Here is a 26,971-nt window from a genome sequence, read left to right as displayed (position 1 = left end):
CCTATCCTCCCATTCTCATTCATCTCAACATGCTTCTGTTGCCCTCTTTTAACCTATCCCCCCATTCTCCCCTATAGACATCCCTCCCTTATCCTCTCCCCCCTCCCTATAACCATACTTCTTTATTTCTTCTGTTTAGAAGACATTTATACTCATATATACTTATATACATATATGTATTGTTCCAAAAACCATTATTAATAAAGAATCTGATTTATTATTCACAGATTTTGGCTGACCTTGAAAACCATGCTTTATTTAAAGATGACCTAGAATGTCAAAAACTGATTTTGGAAGCCATGAAGTACCATCTGTTGCCTGAAAGAAGAACTTTAATGCAAAGTCCAAGAACTAAACCAAGAAAATCTACTGTTGGAACCCTATATGCTGTAGGAGGAATGGACAACAATAAAGGTATACAAATCCAAGGCTCCAAATTGGTTATGTTTTGTATCCTTTTAAGAAGTTATTTGCAATGTGATAATTTCTAAAATCTTAACCAACCATAAATAAAGTATCCCAGAAATTTTTCCTCATTGTTTAGGGATAAAAGGTTTTGCAAGAACTACGTTTTCCCTCTTGCCCTTCATCTTTTCCTGCTTTTTTTTCACACACACACACACCCTACACATTTTACCAATAAATAAGTTTGTGTTTTTTATAGTCTTTTAAAAATAACTCATTTTAATTTAATGGAGAAGGAATATGAAACAACATTTGTAATAATAAGGAGAAAAGCACATATGTTTGTGTAGGTTGATTGTTGAATATTATTTATAGTGTTGCCAAGGCTTGGACTAAATCTAAAATGATAGAAACACTGCAATCTATTGAAATTCAACAGGTCAGGTGATCCCACCTTTGAAAATATTAAAATTATGAAAAAGCGGTTTCACCTATGCTGCTGTCCTATTGCAAGACTTCCCTGCTTCTAACCCCCCTGACCCACCCAAGGTGTGACATAAGGACATGATGCATCCTAAGACCTGTCTTTCATCTCCCCCAACTCCTCCTTTACCTTCAACCGTGCTTAGATTTTCCCGTAGCTCTGTGTTCATTGTCAAACTTTTTGCAGTGGGGATTGGGATAAATAATCATTCTTTGATAGTAGGCTTTCCCAGATGAGGAAACTCTCTCTATCAAAGCAGGTCAGCACCTTCCCTGCAATTTAGAGACCTGGAGAATTGATTAATATGCTTAAAGGTTAAATGACTTGCCCAGTATGTCAGAAAGTGTGTGTCAAAGATAAAACTTGAATCTAGGTCTTTCTGAATTCAAGTTTCAAATTTCAAAATCAAAATTCAGAGTCATCTCTCTATCTACTATGTCTGGCTTCCAATTAAAGTAGCATATACTTATTATTTCTATTTCTTCAACTTCTGTTTACACCCTGGTGATTGGTTTCTTCTCTACTGAAACTTCCCTGTCAAAAGTTCCCAATGGCCTTGTAATGGTCAATTACAATTATCCCCCCTCCCCCCCAGTTCTCATTCCCTTTTATCTCTCTTTACCATCTTACACTGTTGACTATACCCTTGTTCTTGAAACTGCCCTACTTTGGCTTTCCCAGTATTCTGTTAACCTGAGTCTCTTTTCTTCTCTCTGACTGCTCCTTCTGTGGCTTTTTTTTTTTGCTTTCTCTTCATCCTCCTTTACCCCTACATAAAATGATTCCCCAAAGAATAGTCTCTCTTTTCTTTTTAGTACTTCTCCTTTATCATTCTCATCCACTTTCTTATCTTTAAAAAATGGTCATACTCTGTTCTAGTTACTTTTCTCCCCTTAGTATAATTATTAAGGAATTCTCAAGGATAAATTGTTTTTATCTTTTCATAACTGCTTTTAATTTGGTTTAGAAAGGAATAACAACAAAAAGAAACCTTCACAGTATTTAAAAGAAAAAAGAAGAGAAGTTGCTTATATGCTATTGTACCCCAAATCCCTATAACCAGCCCCAATCCCTCTTCTGAACTACAGACTTTCATTTCTAAATATCTACTAGAAACTTTCATTTTTATGTTCCATTGGTCTCTCAAACAACATTTCCAAGACCAAACTTCCAAAATAGCTTCTCCTCTGATATTCCTTGTCTCTGTTAAAGGTATTCACATTTTCCCAGTCACTATTTTTAACAGTCATTCACATTTCTCTTTGATGTCCAATTAGTTGTGTTGGTTTTAGCTCTGATATATCTCTTGGATATGCCCCTTTTCATTTTTGCTGTCAGAACACAGCTCACCCAACTTAATTGGACTTTGCACCTCCAGCTTCCTCCCAATATAAAGTATTGCCATGGTAATCCTCCTAAAATTTGCCTTGGATTGCATTACTCTTGTGCTCAAAAACCTTTAAATTGTGCCTTATTGCTTACAGAATAAAGTCTAAGCTATTTCACATGGTATTTAAATTTCTTTGGTCTCTAGCTTTAATCTTTTTTTTTCTCAGCTGTGTTACCTACTATGGCCCTTGATATGCTCTCTGTTCAAGGAGTCATATGTGCTAGCTCTTTAAGCATAATCATCTTTTAGCCAAAATAAATATATAAATCTAAGTATAGACTTATCTTACCTAAATTAGTAATTTGTAAATCTTATGTAAAATCATAACAGCTATTTTAATATTATTTAAGATCTGAAAAATTTATACATTTATGTATATGTGTATAATATTATATATGTGTGTGTGTTTATTTATATACACACTCATACACCTATACATCACTTCATTTACTCCTAAAATAGTCCAGTGAGGTAGGCATTAGAAATAGTATTCTTTTTTCATTTACATATGAACAACATGAATTTTAGAGATATTAGTGACTTATGGTTACATGGCTAGCTAGTAGTAAAACCAGGTTTTGAAACAGTCTTTTTAAACTCTATGCTCAGGTGTCTTTGTATTCTATCACATTGCTACATTGTTATGTTTAGAACTGAAGAGAATTCAGATATAGATCTCTTATATTCTCTTACCTATTTCCCAAAACAGAGTCCGCATTGTATTGTTTCAGTTGAACCTTTTCTCCTCATTCATTATCTCTATTTGAAAAACCTCCTCATCCCATCAGGACTTATTGCTGGCATGTTTTCCATTTTTTCACCCTCCTGGCCAATACTTCCATTAATCAGTATTAGAATTTTGCTGCCTTCAGAGATAACAGTCAACTAACTGTCCTAATATGTTAATAGACAAAAGGAATAGGAGATTCTCAGGACTTTTCCTTCAGCAGACCCTAAGTGCATTATAACCATGGATTTTTAGAGAGAGTATAATGATTTGTATTTGGCATTTCTATTGTACTGTACTGACTTATATGAATTTAAATAAAATAATCAAAATGTATAAACAAATACAGATTAGATGAGTTTGATGTAAAATCTTTTTGGCTTCAATTTAAGATCTATAGAAAGATATACACACATATGTATGTGTGTGTGTATATATATATATATATATACACACACATATATATATATATGTACATATACCTATGTGCATATGAGGTACAAATCAAATTAAATTAGGTCACAGGTAACAAGTGCATTAATACAAATTGTATTTGAATCCCATGAGTTTTATTTTGTGAACATTACCAAGTTAAATATCTCCAGGTTTTTTTTAATCCATTTCTCAGATGACATGGCTTTGAATCCCATAACTCTGTTCCACTCCTCTGGGAGCCCTGCTAAACATTGTTACCGAGAGTTTACTATAACCATAGGTGTAATCTGATCCAGAAGACCATAGCAAAATCGTCATGACTCCCTTGTTCTAGGTATTATACTTATGAGGAGAAAGATAGGAATGGTTTGAGTTGTTTAGAATATAGTATAAAAGTTAAGGGCATTGTTGTTCCCAGATTTACATAATAAAGGCAAGGAAGTAAGTCTGGGGATGGAGGGTAATGATTTTGCTCTTTTAATTTAGCTTTTGATCTTCCTTAATTTAATTTATATGCCAATAAAAGAGGAACTTTATAGTGAACAGAACTTCAGAGACTCAGCCTACACACTGCTTCTGTAGGTTCTGTTTTACTTTGTTTTGCATAATTTCAGAAATAAGCCTTTTTAAAGGCACAGAATCCTCGTTGAGATTTAAACTGGATTTACAAGGAATTTTCTTACCCAAAGTCATATAACTTGGATAAGATAGACCAAGGCAGTCAAAAGAATAGATTTAATTTTACTTAAAAAGGATATAGCTGGCTTTTGTCTAGTTTTCCTTTGTTTTAGCTATGCAATGCTGTCAGCTTTCCCTTGTCAAAAAACATGCTTTCTAGCAAATGTACCTTAGCATTTGGGATCCAAGATTTCCCCAAAGCCAATGCACAGAATCTGGCAGCAAAGAGATTGTTTCTCTTCCACATTATTGATAGAAACATTGAAGAGAATGGAAGTGAAGAAACAGCCCTAGAGCCTGACACTAAAGGGTTTCTTACAGATTGATCTTCATTAATAAAATAAAGTAGCACATGACCAGTAAAGAAATGTACAGCATAAATAATATACCCAGGAGAGAGCAATAGCATGACCCATTCAGATCAGAGAACATCAGCATCTGCACCTCGGGAGCACTGAAGGTCTGGTGTGCCCAGTACATATTTATTCCTTGGCCCCACCTGTCCCCTGCATGTATTCTCTGGACAAATTGGTTCCTGGAATGTAGCCTTTCATTCAAGTTCCTTGGTATATGTATTTCCTATATATGTGTCAGTGCCTAGCGTATAATAGGCACTTTATAAATGTTTAGTGAATTGAATTATTGAATTCATGTTCCCTGGTCATGTGTGTTTTCTGAGTGTGTTAACTACTATGTGTTTACTCTGAGTTTACAACCTTTCCACACATCTGTTGGGGTAGTAAACCACAGCAAAGTGTATAATAACTATGTAATGTATATGTGGTGGTGGAAGGGTCTCAAGTCTCTATTTGCTATACCATTGGATTAAATTTCTTTTGCTTTGAATTAAAAGCCTCGTAAAAGTAAGCAAATCAATAAGGGGCTATAATCAGCATTTTGGACATTGACCCACAAAAGTGCCTTGGAGTAAGAAAGTTTTTTTTCTGAGGCCCATGTATTTGTCAGTGCCTCATTAACTATATACTTCACTTAATGTATTTTGAGATCTAATTTGTTTTTCTGGAAACCATATCATATTGCTGGCCCCTCCTAGAATTTTAGCTGACTATCCTGCATAAGGCATTTTTTTTTTGTTCACGTACACTTCCATCCGACTCTATCACCCTAATCTCGATTTTCTTTCTTTTTTTTCTTAACCTAAGTGCCAGAGATTATTTTTATTCTTAAGTTCTGTTTGGGGCTGTTGAAACCTTTTTGAATTCCAAATCATTCATCTAGCATGTTATAAACACCTCTTCATCTATTGATGAAAACATTATTGATAAAAAACATTGAATAGAATGGAGGTGAAGAAACAGCCTTGGAGTTTGACACTTACAGTTTTTTTCCAGGTTCATCTTGCATCATTAATCAAATAAAGTATCAGATATAATTGCCATTGACAGGAAGTATTTGTGATGATCAAGGGAATCATACACACAGTAATTTGTAAAATCCTTCTTTATTTAAAGAAACAACCAATAGTCTTTTAGATATAAATAAAAATTCACAGACCTAGTATGTGATATTTTCTTTTCTTTTTGAAATGCACATCCATTCCAAGTTTGGAACCACACATGTTATTCTTATGAGAACAATAAATACAAACTGTTATCTATGTTTTTAAAATGGATGTGTATCATGTGCGCGCACACACACACACACATACTTCAAAGCTGATAATTGCTCAACTTGCTCTTAAATTAGTAGTACAGCCCTTCACTATGAGCCCAATATTCATTCTTACTGCAAGGTTGTTGGAGGTTAGTATGAGCTGCCAAGGGAAGTGTCCTGATTTCCATTGACTTCTTAATGACTACCCCAAACTTTGTGTCTGGAGGGACAAATATGTTTTCAGTTAGTGCCACTCTATCTGGCTATCTTTATTTTCAAATAATTAGATATCATTTTTTAAAATGTCTATGGTATCCTATAAAAAGAATATGCATTATCACATGGTGAATTTTCCTTCAAATTAGTACTTCTCAGTAACTGTTTTTTTTCTTCATAAAAACTTAATATGAAAATCCATAAGTTTATGTCTGGCATTTTTGCCTTAAACTATTAATCGGCATTAGTACTCAGCAAAGATGGTATGGAAGAATGTGATTAATTTGAATTTTTAGCTAGTTTGGTATTACCTATTACCTAATACTCATTACCTACATTGAGGACTTTAATTATTACTCTAAATATCCACTCATCTTGTCCTGATGCAGTTTTAATTGATCCAGATCTGGAAATCTTTTCTTTGAGTTAATATTTTACCATTTTGTTTGGTATAATCAATCTGGCATGACTGTAGATGAGAGGCTAACCTACTATCCTGGAAAGCAGGATAGCTACTTTTGTACACATCAATTGACCCTTGTATTATTATGGCATTTTGACAGGAAGGTATGGAAGTTGGAAATTATGCTTTAATCTGGAGCTAAAGACTTTGAAGCTTTCCCAGACACCTAGATGATTAAACATTTCTTGGCTGGAAATCATTAAGGTATCATGCAAATGATTTTCCTCAAGCATTTTAAAAGCATTATGACATTTCTGTTTGAAGAGCTGGTGCTTTGACCTGCTGCTGCTCATTTGTCTTACTTCAGAGCCACACAGGCCAGAGTTCCACTTTCTCCAATTGCTCTTCCGTTAATTACCCTTCTGCTTGTCTGTGGTGTCTGAGATGTAAATGAATCTCAAGAATTTCACAGTTCCCTAATGAAAAATCCTTTTAATTCAGCATTATTTTTGTTATTTAAATATTATATATTATTAAATATCATATAACATGGTCTAATCTATAGGTTTGTTGTTGTTGTTGAATTGTATGTTTATTTCAGGACTGTGATTTTACAGATCTATAGAATTCCCGGTGTGGAAACTCCATCCATAAAGCATATTACTGACTCTTCTATAACTTTCGTCTTAGGCAGTTGTCTGGGTTACTGAGAAGAATGTTGGTTGACCTGACTGTGGTCACATAACTATTTATATGCAACAGAGACAGAACCTGAATTGAGATCTTTCTGATTTCGAGGTATTAGCAGTTGCCATTACAATATGCTGTCTCCAGTGAAAGTCATTGCACATATAGAAGAAAGTTATGGAAGTAAAAATGCTTGTGCAATGGGTTCAGCTGGCACATGATGGAGGGTAGTGGGACCCAAAATATAGGAAACATGTCTTGAATGCAAGGCTAAGGAGCTTGGACCCTTTTTAGGGACTAATGAGCCAACACAAATTTGTGAGCAGGACATTGATGATCAAGGCAGTATTATGGGATGATAAATCTGAAAATGAAAAATGGAGCAGGAGAATCTAAGGAAGAAAACATAACTTGGGAGGTTATCATAATCGATTTTGCAAAAGGCAATGAAGATTTGAGTTAGGATGGTGATAGTGATATAAAGGAGGAGCTAACCACAAGAGGTATTGCAGAAGAAGAACTGATAAGACTTAGTTATCAATTCCATGTGGAATGATAAGAGAAAGGGTGGGGGGCAGCTTTGGACACAAATAATTAGGAGGATAGTGGTGCCATTAGTAGAAGGAAGTCGAGATTATTGCAGCCACTGAGATGTACTGGACATGTAGATTCAAAGTACAAATAAGCCATTCTGGTGAAGATTCTGATAGGCAATTAGAATTTCATGTCTTGAGCTTATGAGAAAACAGGAGAAGAGAAAAATTTGGGAATTATCTCATAAACATGATAGATGAATCCATGGACCTTATTGAAATTGCTAAGGGTGAGAGTATATCTAGATAGAACAGAAAGTGACAGAGGAGTATCTCAGGGTACTTAAGAGGATGTGACGAAGAACAGCTAGCAAAGAAGACAAAATCAAAGGTTTCAAACTGGAAAGAAATGTAAACATCATCTTTTCTACCATCACAATTTTATAGATGTGGAAACTAAGGTGACCTTGTGGCCAAACAGTCCCACTAAAAACACACATTTACCAACTAACAGAGTAGGGACCCAAATTTGACTGCTCTGAGCCCAACTCCATCTCTCCTTTCCTGTTCCAATTTTCTTGGTTGGTTAATTAATATGTTTTAAAAAAGGTAAATTAATAGAACCATAAGTCATTATTTTATTTGCTACCCAGAATTATAACACTTTTCTTCATTTGTTACCTTCATCCTTTCCCTAAATGAAAAAAGAGAATGAAGGATCATAGAGATTGGATAAAAATCAGGAAAGTGCAATTTCAGAGATGCCAAGAGAAGAGAAAGTGTCCAGAAGGGTAGAGTTGTCAGCAATATTTAATGCTGAAAGAAGTCAAAGCAGGGGCGAACTGAAGCCAATGAAATGGAATTTTCTTTAGTTTATAAGGTTTTTCTTTGATGTTCTCTTAGTTAATTTGCAACAGTACACAAGCAGAAATATTTCTGAGAAACTTAAATCAGCAAATGGCAATCAAATCACAGAAAAAAATGTAGATATGATCAAACATATATAATCTGGAAGCATAATATAGCTATAAATATTTTCATTAAGCTTGATAAATAAAACCTTTCTAAATAAATTTATTTGCCCTTTAAATTATCTCCACATAATTTGAGTGTCTTACTCTAGTGATTTTCATTGAGCTCTTCATGTAATATCTCTTTATATTAGAACTATTGTAGCAGTTGCTAGAATTGGATTTGTATATTTTAAGGATAAATAACATGAGAGCTTGCATTAGTGATTTTTAAATGAGGAAAGACAAACAAATTACAATAATTCCATGTAAAACAAGGACAATGCATAATGTATTGGTAGTAGAATTTATTCTTGTGGCTAACTTTAAAGTCCTACATATATTTATCATCTATCAGTAGTTGTGCTTGTTTTCTCTCACTTTAGAATATTTTTTTCTTCCACTGATCATTGGAACTAAAGCAAACATTTAACTTCAGCTATATGAAATATAGCTCCCACTTTAACCAAATCTAGATGGCAATTCTTAGATTATTTAAACAAAAATTATCTTAAATTTAAATGTTAAGTATTGTTTGTAATCAAACCATGCATATATGCTGTGTGAATAACTAATTTTCAGTATAGGACATAGAATGGCAATACTATGATTTCTCTACCTGTCCAGGCACAAAATGTCAGTCATCTTTGACTCCTCACTTCCTTGGCCCCATACAAATCATGATATTCTGTTTTCACATTATCCTGACATTTCCTTTCCTACTGTCTCTCAGATCAGTCTTTATTCCCACTTCCACCACCCTAGTTCAGACACTTTTCGCATCACATCTAACCTCCTGTAATAGCTTCCCAGCTGGTCTGTTATTTTCAGATGCACAAAATTCAGGAGGATTCATGACACAGAGCTGGTCCCTGTGGGTCTAAACTTTCACCATCACAAAACATTTTTATACTTTTTGTAAAATAATCTTCCATGTCTATCTCGTCATTCCCCAGCTTAAAAATTGTCGTCTCCCCTCATCAATCAAGGAAAAGTTCTAGCCTTGTTAACTTTTAAGGCATTCTAGAGGCATAGACATCCTTTTCTGACATTATCATTTATTATTATTATTATTATTATTATTATTATTATTATTAAACTATCCTACAAACCAGAAAAAAATTTACAATAAAAATGCCTTGATAAACCCATTGATTTCTTTACTTTTTACCAGCCTATTTCCCTAATTTGGAATGCCTTCCTCCCCCTTCCCTACTTTGCTAACTCTGTCCCAAATTTAAGTTTTGGAACATATCCTACATCTCTTGTGTAGCTATTTCCTCAATACCTCAGCTCACATCTTCTTCCTCCAAATATGTCAAGCATTTGTCTAAGCTACTCATTTTAAACATTACCTAGCCTGCTTTTGTTTCTTTACTTAACATATTATATGGCTATTTACTATCTTATAAGTTAAATTTTAAGCTTCTTGAGAGCTGGGACTACATATTATACTTCTTTGTGTCCTCTGTAGTAACTAAATTGTTGAACACCTAGGTGGCACAGTGGATAGAGTGCAGACTGGAAGTCAGGAACTCATTTCCTGAGTTTGTCTGGCCTCACTGACTTACTAGCTATGTGACCCTGGGCAAATCACTTAACCCTGTTTACCTCAGTTTCCTCATGAATAAAATTAACTGGAGAAGGACATGGAAAATCACTCTAATATCTTTGCCAAGAAAACCCCAAATGGGGTCACAAAAAGTTGGAATGACTCAACAACAACAAAAATAAATTGTTAATTTATAATATTAAACACATTCATTTATTTTTTAAGGACCAGTTCTACAGGCAGTCTTTCTAGTTCTTCTTATAGAGTTATCTGGATCTGTTTGAAATCTTCCTTCTTACCAGCTGAACATGGACTTTAAATTAGGCAGTCAAAATAAAAAAAAATGTTGGACAAATCTCTACTGTCTATTAATCGTTGTGGGAAGGTAAAAAATTATTTGGAGAATAAAATTCTTGTCCTCCAGAAGTTTTTATCTTATTCTAATTGAAGATATCAAACCATTAAAAAGTTAAAGGACACACACTATCTGACCATCAAGTAGAAACCGATTTAGTATAATCAGAGTATCAACAAGGGCACACTCAAGATATGGAACCAATGTTTCAGTGTCATTATATGCTATTAGGCTCAAATATATTTTTTCCAATCTGTGGTTCTTTTTCACTCCTACTGAAATGCTTCTTAAATAAAGCTAAAGAAAATCATATATTATTGACTGGGCCTATTACAATTTTGTGTTACATAATATTAATAGGGCTGTCACTGAGGCAACTGTTTTTCATCTCCCTGATTGACTCACTCTCCCGCTTACTCTTATCCCACTTACTAAGTTTTTGCCAAACCTTTTCTTCCTCCTCAAATGCCCCCCCCCCCACACTTCCCTCTGCCCACACTCTCTCAGATGAAAACTTTACTTCATATTTCCTTGGAAAAATTAGGCCCATTCACCAACAGTTCTCACTTCTCTACTCCTCATGGCATATCCCCCCGGATGCTTTCTGCCACTATATATCCTTCTTTAGCTCTGTCTCACATAAAGCAGTATCCCTTCTTATCAAGGCAAACCTCTGTACATACATAAACGATACCTTTCCATTACATCTTCTCCAACAATTTGCCCTTTCTATTATTCCCATTCTTACTTGACTTTAATATTTCCCTGTCTGCTAGCTGCTTGCAAAATGCCTACAAATATACCCATATCTTCCCCATTCTAATAAAAGAAAACAAACAAAAAAATAAAACAAATAAAAATAATCTCTTTTGATCTATCACTAGCTATCACCCCATATCTCTCCTTCCTTCTGTGTTAATTTGATGCCTCTATTTCCTTCTCATTCTCCTCTTAACTCTTTACAGTATGGTTTCTAACTTTATCAAGTTCAACCATACCTGATTTCTCCAGTTATCAGTGCTGTGTTAATACAAAATCTTTTGGCCTTTTCTCAGTTCTCATTCATGTTAACCTCTCTGTAAGTTGTTAGAATAGAAAAGAATGAATTCATTACCTTAAGCTTCTGCTTTCTTATTAGATGCCGACATAGACCTTGATACAACCATAAAATTATCTATATATTAATTTTAATATTCTGTTCATAAAATCAAAGAAATATTGCTTTGAATTGCTTGTTCTTAAATAACAATACAACATCTCTCCCGAAAACCTCAGGTCCATTCCCTGACCATTGTATGCTATGTCACTGGGAAGAATGAAAACACCTAGGACACACTTATGGTGAGGCACACTAATAGAAACATATATGATCAGGGAATAAATATTGATTTCACCTTATTCATTTGCTTTTGGTTGATTTGATTTTACCCTCATCTTTTTAATAATATTGACTAAAGCCTCATCAATTTTATTCATCTTTTCAAAGAAAAAAATCTTTGAATTTTATCATTTCTGTATTTTGGGAGGTTTCAGTTTATTTCACTTCTTGTTTTATAACTCGTCTTTTGTGCTTATTTTATGTTTGTTTGTTGCCGTTCTAATTTTTGATGCATAATCAATTCTTTAATTTTCTCCTTTTCTATTTTGTTAATGTATATTTTAGGGATGTAATTTCCCCCCTGTGGACTGCTTTAGCTGATTCCCAGAAATTTTGGTATGTTGTTTCATCATTATTATTTTCTTTCACATAATTATTATTTCAATTTTTTACCCACTCATCTGGAATTCCATTGTTAAGTTTCCATGTATGTATGTTATTTATTCTACTCCCTGAAATTATGACTATTTTTATGTGTTATGATCTTACAATTTTTGCCTTTTTACGATTATTTGCATTATCGCTATGCTCTGATACCTGGTGAATTGTTTCTGAAAGTTATATATAGTGTTAAGAAATATCTATATTCTTTCATAATCTCCTTTAGAAGACACTATCTATGCATATCTATATCTATTCCTATACATACACATATGTGTGTATATGTATGTGTGTATACATATATTTAGCTCTTGTATCTCAACAATTTATTCAATTCTATGTTTTTCCTTTTTATATCTTACTGTTAAATTTCTCTAAAACCGAGTGAAGGACATTAAAATATTCTGCCATCATTGTACTACCATCTGTATCTTCTTGTTACTCAATTTCTTTTTCCTTTATGGAGTTAGATACTAAGACATTTATAGCACAAAAGTTTAATATTAATATTAATTTGTTGTCTATGGTCCCTTTCTGCATAGTGTAGTTTCCTTGTTTATCTCTCTTTATGCTGCAAATATTTGTTTTTGGTGGTGTTTTTTCCCCCGATAGTGTGATTAAATATATTTTTTTATTCACCTGATACATAGTAAATTTTGTTCAAGTTCTTTTTTTATCTGTCTTTTTTATTTTAATAAATTTATTTTTTTATTTTTAGTTTACAACACTCAGTTCCACAAGTTTTTGGGTTCCAAATTTTCTTTCCGTCCCACTTCACCTCCCAACCCCCCAAGACAGCATATAATCCAACGTAGGTTCTACATATACCTTCACATTGAACGTATTTACATAATAGTCCAGTTGTAAGGAAGAATTATAACCAATGGATGTGTCTTTTTTTAAGGTACATTTCTTATATGCAACACATTGTGTTTTTTTTTTATTTTTAATACAGTCTGTCACTTTTTGTCCTATACATTTTTATCCATTCACATTTAAAGTTATAAGTTTTTTTCTCTCTCTCTAATATTTTTCCAAATTAATTGTTTTGCTTTGTATTCAAGTACTTTATCTTTTCAGTTATTTTAGATTAATATATTTAAATGCAATTATTTTTATACCAGCTCCCTTTCCCTCATCTTTAGATTTTCCCCTACCATATTTTTGTACCCCTTTCCCTAGCATTGGAGTTTTCCTTAGATTATTATTATTTTTTCTTTCCTTCTGTTTCTCCACTATAACTTCTATGTGACTACCAATGTCATATTTTACTTAAAGTACCTTATGTTTACTTTTAGTTTCTCTGTTGTTTTGTTGCTATTGTTTTTGGGTCCTCTATTTGTTAAGGTTTGTAATTGAGTTTTATTTCTCCTGAAATCTTTGGTAATTTCAGTCTCTTCCCCCTCTCCCCCCAACATTGCTCACTTTCTGACTCCTTCCCTTTTGGTGGTGGTTTTCCTTGGGGCAGGACCACAAAACTATCTTAGCCTCTCCCACACTAGGAAAGTCACATTTCATTGGCCTCAGTCTTTTCCCAAAATGATTTCTGGAGAGACAGATCTGGCCCCAGCTGATTGCTGGTCTCTTTACTTAAGGCAGATCTACTATATAAATGCACATGCTGGTGACCCTGTTTATGTTGCCCATTTCTTTCATTAATTCATCTCATTTTTATCATTCATTAATCTGTTGGGTGTGTGTGGATTCTGAACTAATTTCTTCATCTGAATTTCCAGTTTCTTCATTTGCTTCATCTTATCATTTTCTTAGCAGTGCCAGATTTTGCTAAATTTCTTTGAGTGTTTCATTTATCTGTCAGCAGAGAGTTCTTAGGATATATCATTTTTTTCATCTTCTTGCTTTTTACCTTATTCAGTTATTGTGATGCATTTTTAGTCATATGAGTGCCCTGCTTTGTTAATTTTAAAAACTCATTTTGATTGTGTTTTCTTTTCTAATATTATTTTTTAGGCAGTTCTCATCTGTTTGGTGCTTTTCTTTGTTTTTTTTTTCCTTTTTTGGTTATTTTGTTTATTGTGTGAAGAATCTGTGTTCCTTTGATCCTCTTTGATGTGCTAGATCAGACATCTCTACTAAATCTTTATAAAATATTCTTTTTACCTGTCATAGTTATTCTTGATAAGAAACATAAGATGAGAAAAGAAATGTTTTTCTATGCTTTTTTAAACTGGAAACAATATCAATAAGGCTGAACAATTGAATGAAAGGTGTAGAACATGCTTTTTCCCCCGTTTTCATTTATTTTAAGAAAATAATAAACTTAGTAACTTGTTAGGGTTCTTCTCAGAAAAGGTGTTTTTCATGTGCATTTCAAAATCATACAAAGCTGTGACCAATGTGACTATGGAAATAAGCTTTTCCATTGGCTTTCTCTTTGGGCACAGGGAAGGTATTTTTGTTTATATTTGTTTTAAATTTCTACTTTGTCTTAGTAAACAATGTTAATCTCCCCCCTCCCACATTGTACTATTTCATATTGCATCTGGGCTGGAGCTATTGAGAACTGAGAGAGGGAATGATCTAGCATTGAGAAGCTTTGCCAGATGCTTTGTTTTCTGCCTGGGGGCTTGGGACTGAAAATGATAAAGAGAATTACAAACCTGTTAGTTCAGCTTCCCAGAGTAGAGGGAACAAAGCATTATAAAGGGAAATCTATCACCAAAGTTTCCTACCTATGTGTGTGTGTGTGTGTGTGTGTGTGTCTGTCTGTCTGTGTGTATGTGTATATATGTATGTGTGTATTTGATGGATTCATTTGGCAATCTAGTAAAACTTAATACTACTGTTATCTGTCGCTCACATAATTAAAATATAGCTAGGGGTTAGAAGAGAGAGAGAGAGAGAGAGAGGGAGAGAGAGATGGAGCTATAGATATATCTATATATTTTTTTCTTATCCAAGTTCATGAATAGTTTAAGAACCCTTTATCTAAACAATGATTCAGTAGGAGAGAAAGACAAAGAGGACTAATTGAACATTACTGCTCATTGCACCATCCTGCTACAAGCAGAAAGGGGAGAAAAGGCTAAAATATAGCACAAATGAAGACAACAGGTAGATAACAGAAAGGAATTTTTGAAGACCTTTGGCAGGTTTGGCATATCCACTGTAGAGGATTTATAGGGTAGTATGGACAAAAATCACACATAATGTGAAAGGGAATTATTTTGAGAATCCATTGATACAGACATTATTTCTTTAAATTTATATTTTATTTTCAGTTTACAACACTCAGCTCCACAAGTTTTTGAGTTCCAAATTTTCTCCCCCTCCCTCCAAGATGGCATGTAATCCACTATAGGTTCTACATATACCTTCACATTAAACTTATTTTCACAATAGTCAAGTTGTAAAGAATTCTAACCAATGGAATAAATCACGAGAAAGAAGAAATAAAACAGAGAGAGAGAGAGAGAGAGAGAGAAAGAAAGAGAGAGAGAGAGAGAGAGAGAGAGAGAGAGAGAGCACAAATAGTTTGCTTCAATCTGCATTCAGACTCCATAATTCTTTCTGTGGATGTGGATAGCTTTTTCCTTCATGTGTCTTTTGGAGCTGTCTTAGAACCTTCCGTTGCTGAGAAGAGCCATGCCTGTCAGTCAGTCATCACAGATACTGTGTGTCTGTAATTGAGTAAAATGTTCTCCTGATTCTGCTCCCCACTCAGCATCAGATTATATAAGTCTTTCCAGGTTATTATGAAGTCCATCTGCTCCTCATTTCTTATAGCATAATAGTATTCCATTACATTCATATACCACAACTTGTTTAACCATTCCCAATTGATGGGCATCCCCTTGATTTCCAATTCTTTGCCACTACAAAAAGAGCTGCTATAAATATTTTTGTACATACAGGTCCTTTTCCTACTTGCATGACAAACTTATCATTAATACACTTTAATTTACTTGTATAAAATAAATATTTCTTAAAGCATATTCTTGTATAACATTATTTGTGCTTTAAAAAAATCTACTTGTGGAGAGCAAAAGGAACAAATTTTGCATGCAATAGACACTTTTTACACATATTCTTGGTGTTTCCATAATGTTATATTCAGATTTCATGTTAACCTAGATAACCATAGTTTCTTCAGAATTTCTTTTTCACCTGTAATAGTGACAATGAAGGTTGCCCATAACTGTCTTCAGAAGCTTCTGGCAGAATTTAAGTCCAAGGGTGTTTTTCTCTATTTGGTTAATGAATGACTCACCATTTGCCATTTAAAACAACATAAAATCTGTAGCTATTCATGATATTGTGAGGGGAAAAAATCCTCAGCTTAGGTTTGTCTTGTTCTCTGACAAATACGGATAAGACTTCTATTATTACCCCTTTATCCCATAATACAGTTCTGCCTGATGAAAAAGAACTGATTTGGAAGAAAAGGAACATCATTTTATCCTCTTAGTGAGTTCCCTGGCTCTCTGCTGTGTGCAAGAGTTGTTTAAGAATGCTCAGCTTGCAGTATAATACAGAAACAAATGCTTAACTTTCCCTTTTCTGAAGCTCTAACACAAATTGTTGCCTGGAAACCCACTGATTTTTCACTGATAGAGACCTCTTCTGATGCTTCTTTTGTGCGACACATAGAATCGTCTTCCTAATAAACAGTTTGTCTCCAGTGTTATAGTGGGCATTTTTGTTGCAGAAAAGCATCCTCATCGTGCTTCTAACTGGTAAAGAAACCCCATGAAAGAAGGAACATTTAAAGAACTATTTAATATATAGGTGGGAGAAGAGTGTGAAAGCAAGACTGTATAAATATAAATAAGTACTTGCAGATTCTACATAGTTTAACAGTATACATGAAAGTAAAGTATAAACCTGCACAAATGAATTGTTGGTGTCCATAGCAGGGGAGATTATAGATAAAAAATAAAAGAGAAAGAAACAGCATGGTATAATGGAATAACTACCGGATTTGAATTCAAACCCTAGTTTTGATGACCTATATGATGGTTTGAAAATCCTGTAACCCCTCTAAATTTCAGTTTCTTAATCTATAAAATGAAAATGTTGAGCTATATGATCTCTAAATTATCTTCCAGTTCAAACATTTTTGGATATAACTAAACCCAAATACCTATGAATAATATATTTTGAAAGAGGATAAAGAACCTTTAGAATGTAAACTCCATGAAGTCAAGTACTGTCTTTCTACTTGCATTTATATTTTTGGTGCTTAGTGCAGTGTCTGGCACATAGCAAGGGTTTAATAAATTTGAAGTCATAAAAGTTGATTATTGCTAGATGGATTCCAGGGAACAAAACTGAAGTGGAGACTCATTACTATATACACAGTAGAACAAAGACAGCTTAGTACACTGTCTGTTTCCTCTTCCAGATGAGTTTCAACAATCACTTCATAACTGGCACCTAATGAGTTTCATTTAGTAGTGATCTTTTTTAGATCACCTGGGCCAACCTCTTTATTTTACAGGTGAGGAAAATAAACCCTGAAGAGTTTAAATGATTTCCCCAAAATAAAAAAAATAGATTGAACCCAGGTCTTGTCACTCTAGATAATCAGCTTTTTTCTGCTGCTGTATGAATACATGATTGCTCAGGAGATCTTAAAAAGTCTGCCCTGATAGTCAGGATTCTGAGTTAAAATCTTTCCTTAGGCACTTACTAGATGTGTGATCTTGGGCAAGTACTTTACCTCTTAGATTGTATTCCCCCCACACCTGTAAAATGAGGATGATAACTGCATCTACATCACCAGGTTGAAGTGAGGATCAAATGTGCAAATGTGAGGATATTCTTCTTGAGAGTTAGGACTGACTCTTTCTGTCTTTCTTTGTATTTCAAGGTTTAGCCCAGTACCTCATACAGAGTAGGTGTCTAATAAATGCTTGTTGGGTGATTGGCTAAAATCAAATGAGATAATATATGAAAAGAGCTTTACAAAACATAAAGAACCATAAATAATAGATAGCTATTATGTCTTAAATTATAATATTCATCATAAATATATGATTGGCAATAATCACAGAAAAAGGAAAAACAGGAGAAAGAGAAAAATGAAAATCTTATTCTTAACTAAAATTTCTGTTCATTCTTTCAGAGAGATTCTCTTTCCCATACTTTTAAAATTTTGTAATCAGTACTATTTTGTTAAAGTGCTCATGTCCCACTGAAGGAAGAAAAAATTGACAAATTCACCTAGCCATGGACCTGGAGTAACAAGAATTGTGTGTGAAATAGTTCTAATTAGCTCAGTTTGTCAGCTCTAAGTCAAGTAGGTAAAAATCAGGTCAAGATGGCTATTCTTATTCATCTATTTCAGTTTCAGCTCTTACTTTTCAATGAGGCCTATGATGATAGAATCAGTGAAGAGGCACCTTGAAGATAAATTGGTTAGGCACAGTCTTTGGAATCTAAAGTGAAAAGCAAAATCGGGAGAAAAGAAGGTGATTGTTGGAGTTTCTCGCTTTCCTTCTTTTTCATATGAAAGTCCAGTACAAACTCCCAAATTGTGGAACCCACAGTGCTACAAGATGTAGCATAGAATGACTAATGTTCATTTTAACATCAGAGAAGCCAGTATGTATTGCAATTAGATGAGGAAAAAGAGAGGCTTTACTGAAGCTATAGGGCTTCCTCTGAAAAAAAAAAGCTGAATCACAACAAGGTGATCCATTATCTCTGCCCTGTATGGGACTGCCCTACTTAATATCTGACTCAGTAACCTACTTTGCTCTGTTTGGTTCCACTTCAGCACATTTTCTTTGTGCCTGGTGTGTGACTTTGGAGAATACCAGATCAAGGTTGTCAGTTTGCACCAAGTCACAGAAACAACTATCAAAACCTTGAATAAAATTGTGCCAGCTGTAGCCCTAGCATCTTGTTTCCAAGATGGGGGTTGAGGGGAGAAAATCCTTTATAGAATGAATCTCTTTCCTGGAGTTTTGAGCAGGTTTGTACAAAAGAAACTGAGTAATCATGCCTCTTTTGGTATTCCTAGCACTTAGCACAGTGTTTGGTACATAATAGATAATTAGTAAATGTTTATTGATTGGTATCATCAGGGTCCTAACAGCCAACATAGGTGCAGAACATCAGCACAAGCAAAAACAGGTAGGGCAGCATTTGCACATAAGAATAGACTTAAGCTAAGCATATATTTAGTTTGCCAATTATAAAAGCTCCAGTTCTTCCTTGTTGTTGATTTCTCCATGTCTGATCTATACCTCACCACTGGACACAGATGGTTCTGGAGGAGAAAGTGAGGCTGGTGACTTTGCATATACCTCCTTGCATGCCATGGCATCCTCTCTGATGTCATGGTCCTCTTCAAGAATGAAGGACAAACAACAACTTTCTCTGTAATAATGCATTTTGGAATTTTGCTGGGATTTGAAGTCCAGCTAAGTCAGTCATGCAATAAACATTTATTAAGTGCCAGGCACTGTGTTAAGAATACAGGTTGTGTTTGTCCTTCATTTTCAAAGAGGACCATAGCATGGGGGAAACGATGACATGACTTGCAGTTGACTTTGATTTGAGTGAGGGAGGGCTGTGCGAGGTCACCAGCCTCACTTTCTCCTACAGGGCCATCTGGGTCCAGTGGCCTGATATTCACCAGGATGATTGGAGATGGAAGACAGATGGTCTTTGCCTTCAAGGAGTTCACAATCTAACAGAGGAAAATGGAGGAAATCTAATGGAGGAAAATAACACATAACAAAGAAGCTGAAAGAGGGAGGGAAAAGCAGGAGTACAGCCAAGTGGAGAAGTATGAGATGGCCACCATGGGTACCCCTCCTTAAGTGGAAGATCAGGGAGGAGCTCACCACTGTCCATCCCCCATTCACTATAATCAGAGGGAGGTAAAGGCCTGGGATCACAGATACTGAGAAGGTGTGAGTTTTGGAGCTGGTATGATCTTTCAGTAAAATGAGTTTCTGGAGAGTGATGAAGCTCTAGACTCCTGAATTTTGAAGATTACATTATTTTCCCTTTCTTGGAAATCAGGAAAAATATTTACCCTTCTCCAGTCGTGTGGTCATCTCTTATTCTCCACAATCTTTTATTAACAATGCATAGACATCACATCTATGTTTTTTTTATTACGTTAGGATATAATTTATCTGAGTCAAGTTACTTGAATTTATCAAAGGCAACTAAGCCACTTGAATTTATTACAGGCAACTAAGTGTTATCTTAATGTCTCCTTGTTTTGAGATCAGCTCCTTGCTAGTCATTTTTGTTGTGTCCTTTCCCCATTGAAAGGTCTTTTTCCTTTGAAAATAGAAGCAAAAGAAGAAAAAAAATACCTTTTCTTAACTGACAGTTATCTTCCTGTACTTTCTTTTATCCTCCTCTCTTCCTCAATGTAGTTAAAAAACAAAGCAGAAACATAAACAAGAAAAATATTCTTTATTTTATCCTTAGCTTTCCTCACTTGTTTCAGCTCTTTATGAGCTCTAATACTCTCTAAACTATTCTTGCAGTAATATGCCCCATTTTTATTTTCTGGAATCTGCCCCCCCCCTCTCCAGAATCTTCAGAATTTCATTCCTGAGAATTTTACAACTTTCCTGGCCCTCCTTCTCTTGTAGAATTTTAAGACCTGGGAACCTAACCTAGCCTTCTTCTGCATACCTGGAAATATGTGCTCCCAAAATCGTCGGTGCTCCTCTCTTTGTATATCAGAAGCCCTAGTAGTCATTTTCCCCCAACATTACCATTATTTCCATCACAGCAAGCATTTTCTTACTGTTAATGGGAATTAAATCTTGAAAAGAAATTCCTTTTTCTTGTTCCTCTGATTTTTGAAAATAAAACCATAATTAAGACATACGAAAAAATCACTATGTGCTTGGATTTTTTGGCAGAGAGATAGAGATCCAACAGGTCTTAATAATTAAAATTCCCACCACTATTCTAGCATGTCTTTGTGCCAGACAGGATCTCTTTCCTGAAGTTTTCACTTACTTATTCTTTGTCTCTTGGTGGTCTCTAGTATACCATGATGGCAATAGTCTTTCTTCCTCAATTGATTGTCACCCAGATGTTTTCCACCATGCTTCCACATTCTCCTATTCCCAGTTCGGCATTTACTCACTTAATTGCAGTTACTTAAAACATATTTCAACTCTGATTTCCTATATTCTTCCACTTATTCTACTTATTTCAAATAAGGCATACCAATCTTAGAATCTTATTTCAATCATATGTTATATTGCAATGTCTCAATAACTATGAGGTCAAATTTACCTCCTTGGTAATAAAACCCCTATTTAACTTTGCTTCTTGCCTTCACATTTGGCATCAGTCTACATTTTGAAGGCATGGGTTCTTCTCTTGTGTACTTTCTTGGATTTTGTTTGCTGTCAACTTTGAGACATCTCAATAGCTAGTTTTTCTACTTTGCAGTTACTCTTTATGATATCTAGATTGGTAGAGGAAAAAGTGCCTAGGTACAGATAAGTGCCAATGTGTATTTATACATAGGTACTTTTTCCTCTACCATTTCTTTTTTAGTCTAAAATCCTGAGGGTTAACCTCAGGAATCTATGTCTGTAGTATTTGGGGAGAAAAAAAAATAACCGTGTGTTGCATATTTTGCTTTAAAGATATTTAGACGTTAGGAAAAAAATTTTGCAAGGAGGATCTGAGGAACATCATTGTACCCCCTTCGCTAAAAGTATTTAAAATTGGATCGATGCCTATCTGTTATTGCAAATACATGATGACCCATGTAAATTTCCTTTGACACAAAGCTGCTATTATTCATGTGAAATAGTGAGAAAAAGTAGGATTTAATCTTCGGGAGAACTGAGACTCCCTCCTCCCCTCCTTTTATCTACTTAGCATGAACTTTGTGTTCATTAGAAATAGGCAGAGTCCCCAGGGGATCACCAAGCAAGATCACACGTTATAATGGTAAGAAGAAAAAAGACAAAAAATGAGGGGAAAAGAAATCAAATTCTTTCCACTTTCAACTCAAAAGCCAATAACTGAATTTTGACCTTGAGCAGTTGCAGTGTATAAATACTTTCTGTATAGAACCTAGTACATCATGAATGCACCATGAATATTAAATAAATACATTTTGGTAAAGTGCCTAGCACAGTATCATGTGCTGATGGGTACTTAATAAATTCTGTTTGATCATGTTGGCTACGAATGTGCAAAATGTTAATAAATGCAGTTCTCTTCCACAATAAGACTCTCATATATGGCCCCACAGGGGGCAGAGACTGTGTGAGGAGGTATAAGGTAGGAGGTGTGTGCACAGGCTTGAATGTGCTCCCACTGAGTATATGTCAGGAGACTGGCAATGAAAGACAAACTTCCTAGAGCTGATTTAAATTGCTTGCTCAGTAGAGGCCGGCAGAGAGAGCAGAAAGTAAAAGAGTTGGAGATAGGTTAGGAAAACTACACATTCGGTGCCTGAAGTGAGGCGATTTTCAAACATCTTTTTGAAATAAGTCAACATGTAGCTGTAGCTGTCTATGCCAAAGGTACAATGCCTTCCTAGTGTACATAACATACATGAGGGCATTAGGACACTCTTGTAAGTCACTACAACTATGATAAGGTATTACTGACCAGGATTTCAGGCAAGCATTCAATAATACATGGAGAAACTACTGTCAAGTAAGTCATCTTTTCCATTCATTTCTGAAAGTGCCTGCCAGTCTCAAGTAAAGGCTAGAAGACCTCAAGTAAAAACTAAATAAAGTATATCCGATCCTGAAGTATTTTTTAATAAAAATCAAATCAGGAAATGTTCATTTATTTCCTGGCAACTCTTATTCATTATGGGACTATATTATATTATGGGACTATATTTATTTAGGAAATTTTTATTAAATTAGGATTTATGTTCAAGGAACATTCATTAGAAACACAGAAAATAAAATTCCCTGGCAACAGTCTTTTTTCTCTCTCTGTTATTTAATTTCCCCCAAAAGGGTAGTTAAGCCTCAGTGGTAGAAGAAATAACTTCATGCTTTGGCTTACTCTGTATTTGTAGACTAATTATCTATGATACTTGGGAATTTCTCAGCTCAGAGTTGTTGTTGATCACCATTACCATCATTATCACTATCAAAAAGCATTTAACACATGTCTATGTGAGGTGGCATTGCACCAAGTTCTTGGAAAAAAGTCATTAAGACACTTTTCCTGCCATTTAAAGATTTATGCTGAAGTAGAAATCCTATTTGGAAGAGTGTATTCATTAGAAGAATGAATAAGAGTATTTTCGTGTGTTCTGCATATACTCTGAGAATAGTGACTTTTCCCCCACAATTTATATTTAAATCCCTGGTACCAAGACATGCCTGGGAACCTAGTAGGCACTAAAAAGTGTGTGTTGATTTCATTAATTGATTGATTAGAGTATCTGTAAGAGAACATGAACACAAACTATAGCGGAGAAAGAGGCATGGAAGAGTCTCAATCTTTACTCATAGAGGATAACCATATCATGAGCTAAAAGATTCATTAAAGTAAAGAACTATTACTATATATGAAAATAAAATGAAAAGTGCATATCATAGTGAGTAAAAGGGGAATGATAAAAATGAGACATAGACTGACTAGGTCAAATTGGAAAACACTGCCTTCCTTTACATTAACCTGAGCAAATTTTGTGGCAAGAGAGAATTAAAGAACAATTTGAAATTATTAGAGTAGAAATAATGAAAATGATGAGGAAAGAATATCCAAACATAGTACATGCATCTTATGTTATATATTTGATTATGACATAAATTTGACTCAGAATAACAGGGTGATTGGATGAAGAAGAAAAAAAAAGACAAGGGAGGAGAGCAAAGAGCTTTGCAGTGTGAAACAGAGCACTTAGAGGTGATCTAATATACAATAACGAATACCTGAGACAGAACACTTAAAATTATGATGACACAAACAAAACTATGAACAGAGAAGATCATATGGATATATTACATTTAGTTATGAGCCTTGGCTTTGGATAAGGAGCTATCAACCTGCCCTTTTCAAGGAGAAGCTTTCTCATTATTGTACCTCAGCTAATGGAAACTGAGATATCCAGTAGGGACCTAATGAGATGAAGCCTAGAAACTGGTAATAGAGAGAAGGAGTTACTACAAAACCAGGAGGGAAGACCAGTGGAGACAATGATATGCACAGTGGAGAACAGATGTGATACTTGAGAATATAGTAACTTCTAGTATTTATATGATGCTTTAAGGTTTGCAAAGCATGTTCCATGTTATATCATTTGATCCTTGCAATAACCCCATGTAGGTGATATTATTATCCATATTTTACAGATGAGGTGAGGCTGAAAAAGTCAAGTAATTTGTCTAAGGCTGCAGAATTAGTGAGGGTATGAGTATCTGAATTTAGGTCTTCCTGATTGCAGCTTTAGCCCTCTATCCATTTACACCTCGCTTTGTATAAAGAGACAACATTCTTGGCAATGATAATGTGCTAAGTGGAAAGGAGAGATGTGATTCCCATTAGAGCAGAGCAGAGAATAGTGTGATGACATCGACAGAGGAAACCAGCAGCTCTATTGTATCAGTTGTGAGTTTCTTTGGCTACAAGACCCGGCAATTTTCCTGAGGAATTCTAGAACATAGGATTCTATATAATACGCTCTCTCTATGTACACTATGTCCATGTGTTTTCCCTGGTCTTATATGTTCTCTGCTTCTTTTCTATCTTCTACAGTTGATGTGGGAAATATACTTAATGTTTGCATGGGAGTTGTGACAAGATCTTTTTTCTGTATTTTAATTGCTATGCTATCTGATTACATTTTTTTATTTGAACCATTGTTTTCTCCATCTTGCTGGTCAATATATTCCATTGATGGGGGCTCATGAACTATAATTTTGGTTTGGTAATGACTCAGAATGCTGAAGCCTGAAATATATTTACTGAGGTACCAAATGAGAACGTGCTATAGATACTACATTTATCTTTAGAGCTTTGATATCAGGGTCTGTATAGTGTATTCTTTTCATTTCTACTACTCTCAACAATCCCTTATTTTCACCAATGGGGGCATTCTTCTTGTAAAGTAGATTTAGTTTCCAAGCATTCATGTATATTCCTCTTGGGAATAAATCTTGGTATAGTGGAAGGAATGCTAGTTTGTGAATTCTCTAAATCCTTTGTAGCTTTGAGGCTCTGAGAATGAGCTAGTTGAGTGATCAATAGAATTTTACAGATACAAGTAAATATAAGTATAATTTTACACATACATAGATGGGGGGCGGGGAGAGAAGAGGGACACAGGAACAAGCCCATAAATGTATAACAAATCTTTATCTCTGTTGATCCACATAGTACACGCTAAATAGTACTTAGTATTTTGTCTCAGAAATTGTATTTTTTTCATTGTTTCATTCATTCATTTAGTCAGTCAGCCAGGCAAGCAGTCATTAAACTAGTCATTTCACTAAAAATCTCTATTACTAGCAAATGACATTTTACACCTGGGAAAGTATATTTTTCAGGAGTGAAAACTTTGCTGCAATTAGATAGTGAAACAAAATCATAACATAAGGTGAATGGGAATGAACAAATTTATAGGAAAATAAGGGAAACATCAGACAGATAAAATATAACTTTAATACATCTTTCATACAGTAGTTAACTTATAGTAAATGCTTAATAAAGGCTTATTCATTTATCTACTCACCTGATTGACTGATATGCTCATAATTTATTATTATTAAAATTTTGTGTATGAAGTACATTTTATTCAGAGTTACAAGTAGAGATAAAAAGGTGAGTAGTCTAGGGTATAATTTATAGGGAAGGTATACTGAGCATTGTGCAATGCTTTTTGGTATGGTAATCACTCCGAGATTACCTTTCATCTACTATGTTTGTGTGTGCATGTATGTGTATATGCACCACACATATATATGTATAAATATATATATACACATATATATATATACATATACACATATATGTATATACACACATATGAGTGGTAGCATGTCATTGCTAATACAGAACCAGCCTTATAGTCAGGAAGACCAGTATTGAAGTTCTGCCTTAAAGATAGAGAGATAAATGATAAATAAATATAGATACAGGTTTGGGTGACATAGTGGATGGAGTGCTGGACCTGGAGTCAGGAAGACTCATCTTTGTTAGTTTAAATCTGGCCTCAGGCACTTAAAAGCTTTCTGCCCCTGGTCAAGTCACTAAACCCTGCTTACCTCAGTTTCTTCATCTGTAAAGTGAGGTGGGAAAAAAATGGCAAAAGCACCTCAATATCTTTGCCAAGAAAACCCCAGATGGGGTCATGAAGAGTTAGACATGGCTCAAAATGACTGAACATACAGATATTCAATATGTGAATATATTTTATGTATGTATACGTATATATATGTGTGTGTGTGTGTGTGTGTGTGTGTGTGTGTATAATGTGTGTTTTTTGCATGTTGCATTTTGTTTTACGCATTACACTGTGAGGTCCTTAAGAATAGGGACTATTTTGCCTTTCTTTGTTTCCACAGGACTTAGCACAGAGCTCACATATAGTAAGTGCCTAATAAAATCTTGTTGACTAACTTATGACATGGTATCATTTTCCAGGGAGGAAATTTGATCAAGGAATGCATATTGGGAACTTTGAAATATACTATCTTAGAAAACTGGCTAGGGAAGCTGAGAGACTAAGCAACCTATCTTTGGTATACGTTAGAGGCAGGGTTTGCATGACTGTCTTCCTGACT

At 34.7% G+C, this 26,971-nt stretch overlaps 1 protein-coding gene across 2 annotated transcripts in view; it reads left to right on the top strand.

The window, feature by feature from the left end:
- Positions 1-26,971, top strand: part of KLHL1 (kelch like family member 1) — a 563,316-nt gene that overhangs the window by 410,843 nt on the left and 125,502 nt on the right. For both annotated transcript variants that reach the window (XM_036757924.1, XM_036757923.1), the window contains one exon: positions 228-414. In XM_036757924.1, the coding sequence (XP_036613819.1) occupies positions 228-414 (187 nt within the window). The remainder of the gene's footprint in view (positions 1-227; positions 415-26,971) is intronic.

This window comes from Trichosurus vulpecula, chromosome 4 (genome assembly GCF_011100635.1).
Source record: "Trichosurus vulpecula isolate mTriVul1 chromosome 4, mTriVul1.pri, whole genome shotgun sequence".
Classification (NCBI taxonomy): Eukaryota; Metazoa; Chordata; class Mammalia; order Diprotodontia; family Phalangeridae; genus Trichosurus; species Trichosurus vulpecula.
This window is presented reverse-complemented; position numbering and strand designations above follow the sequence as displayed.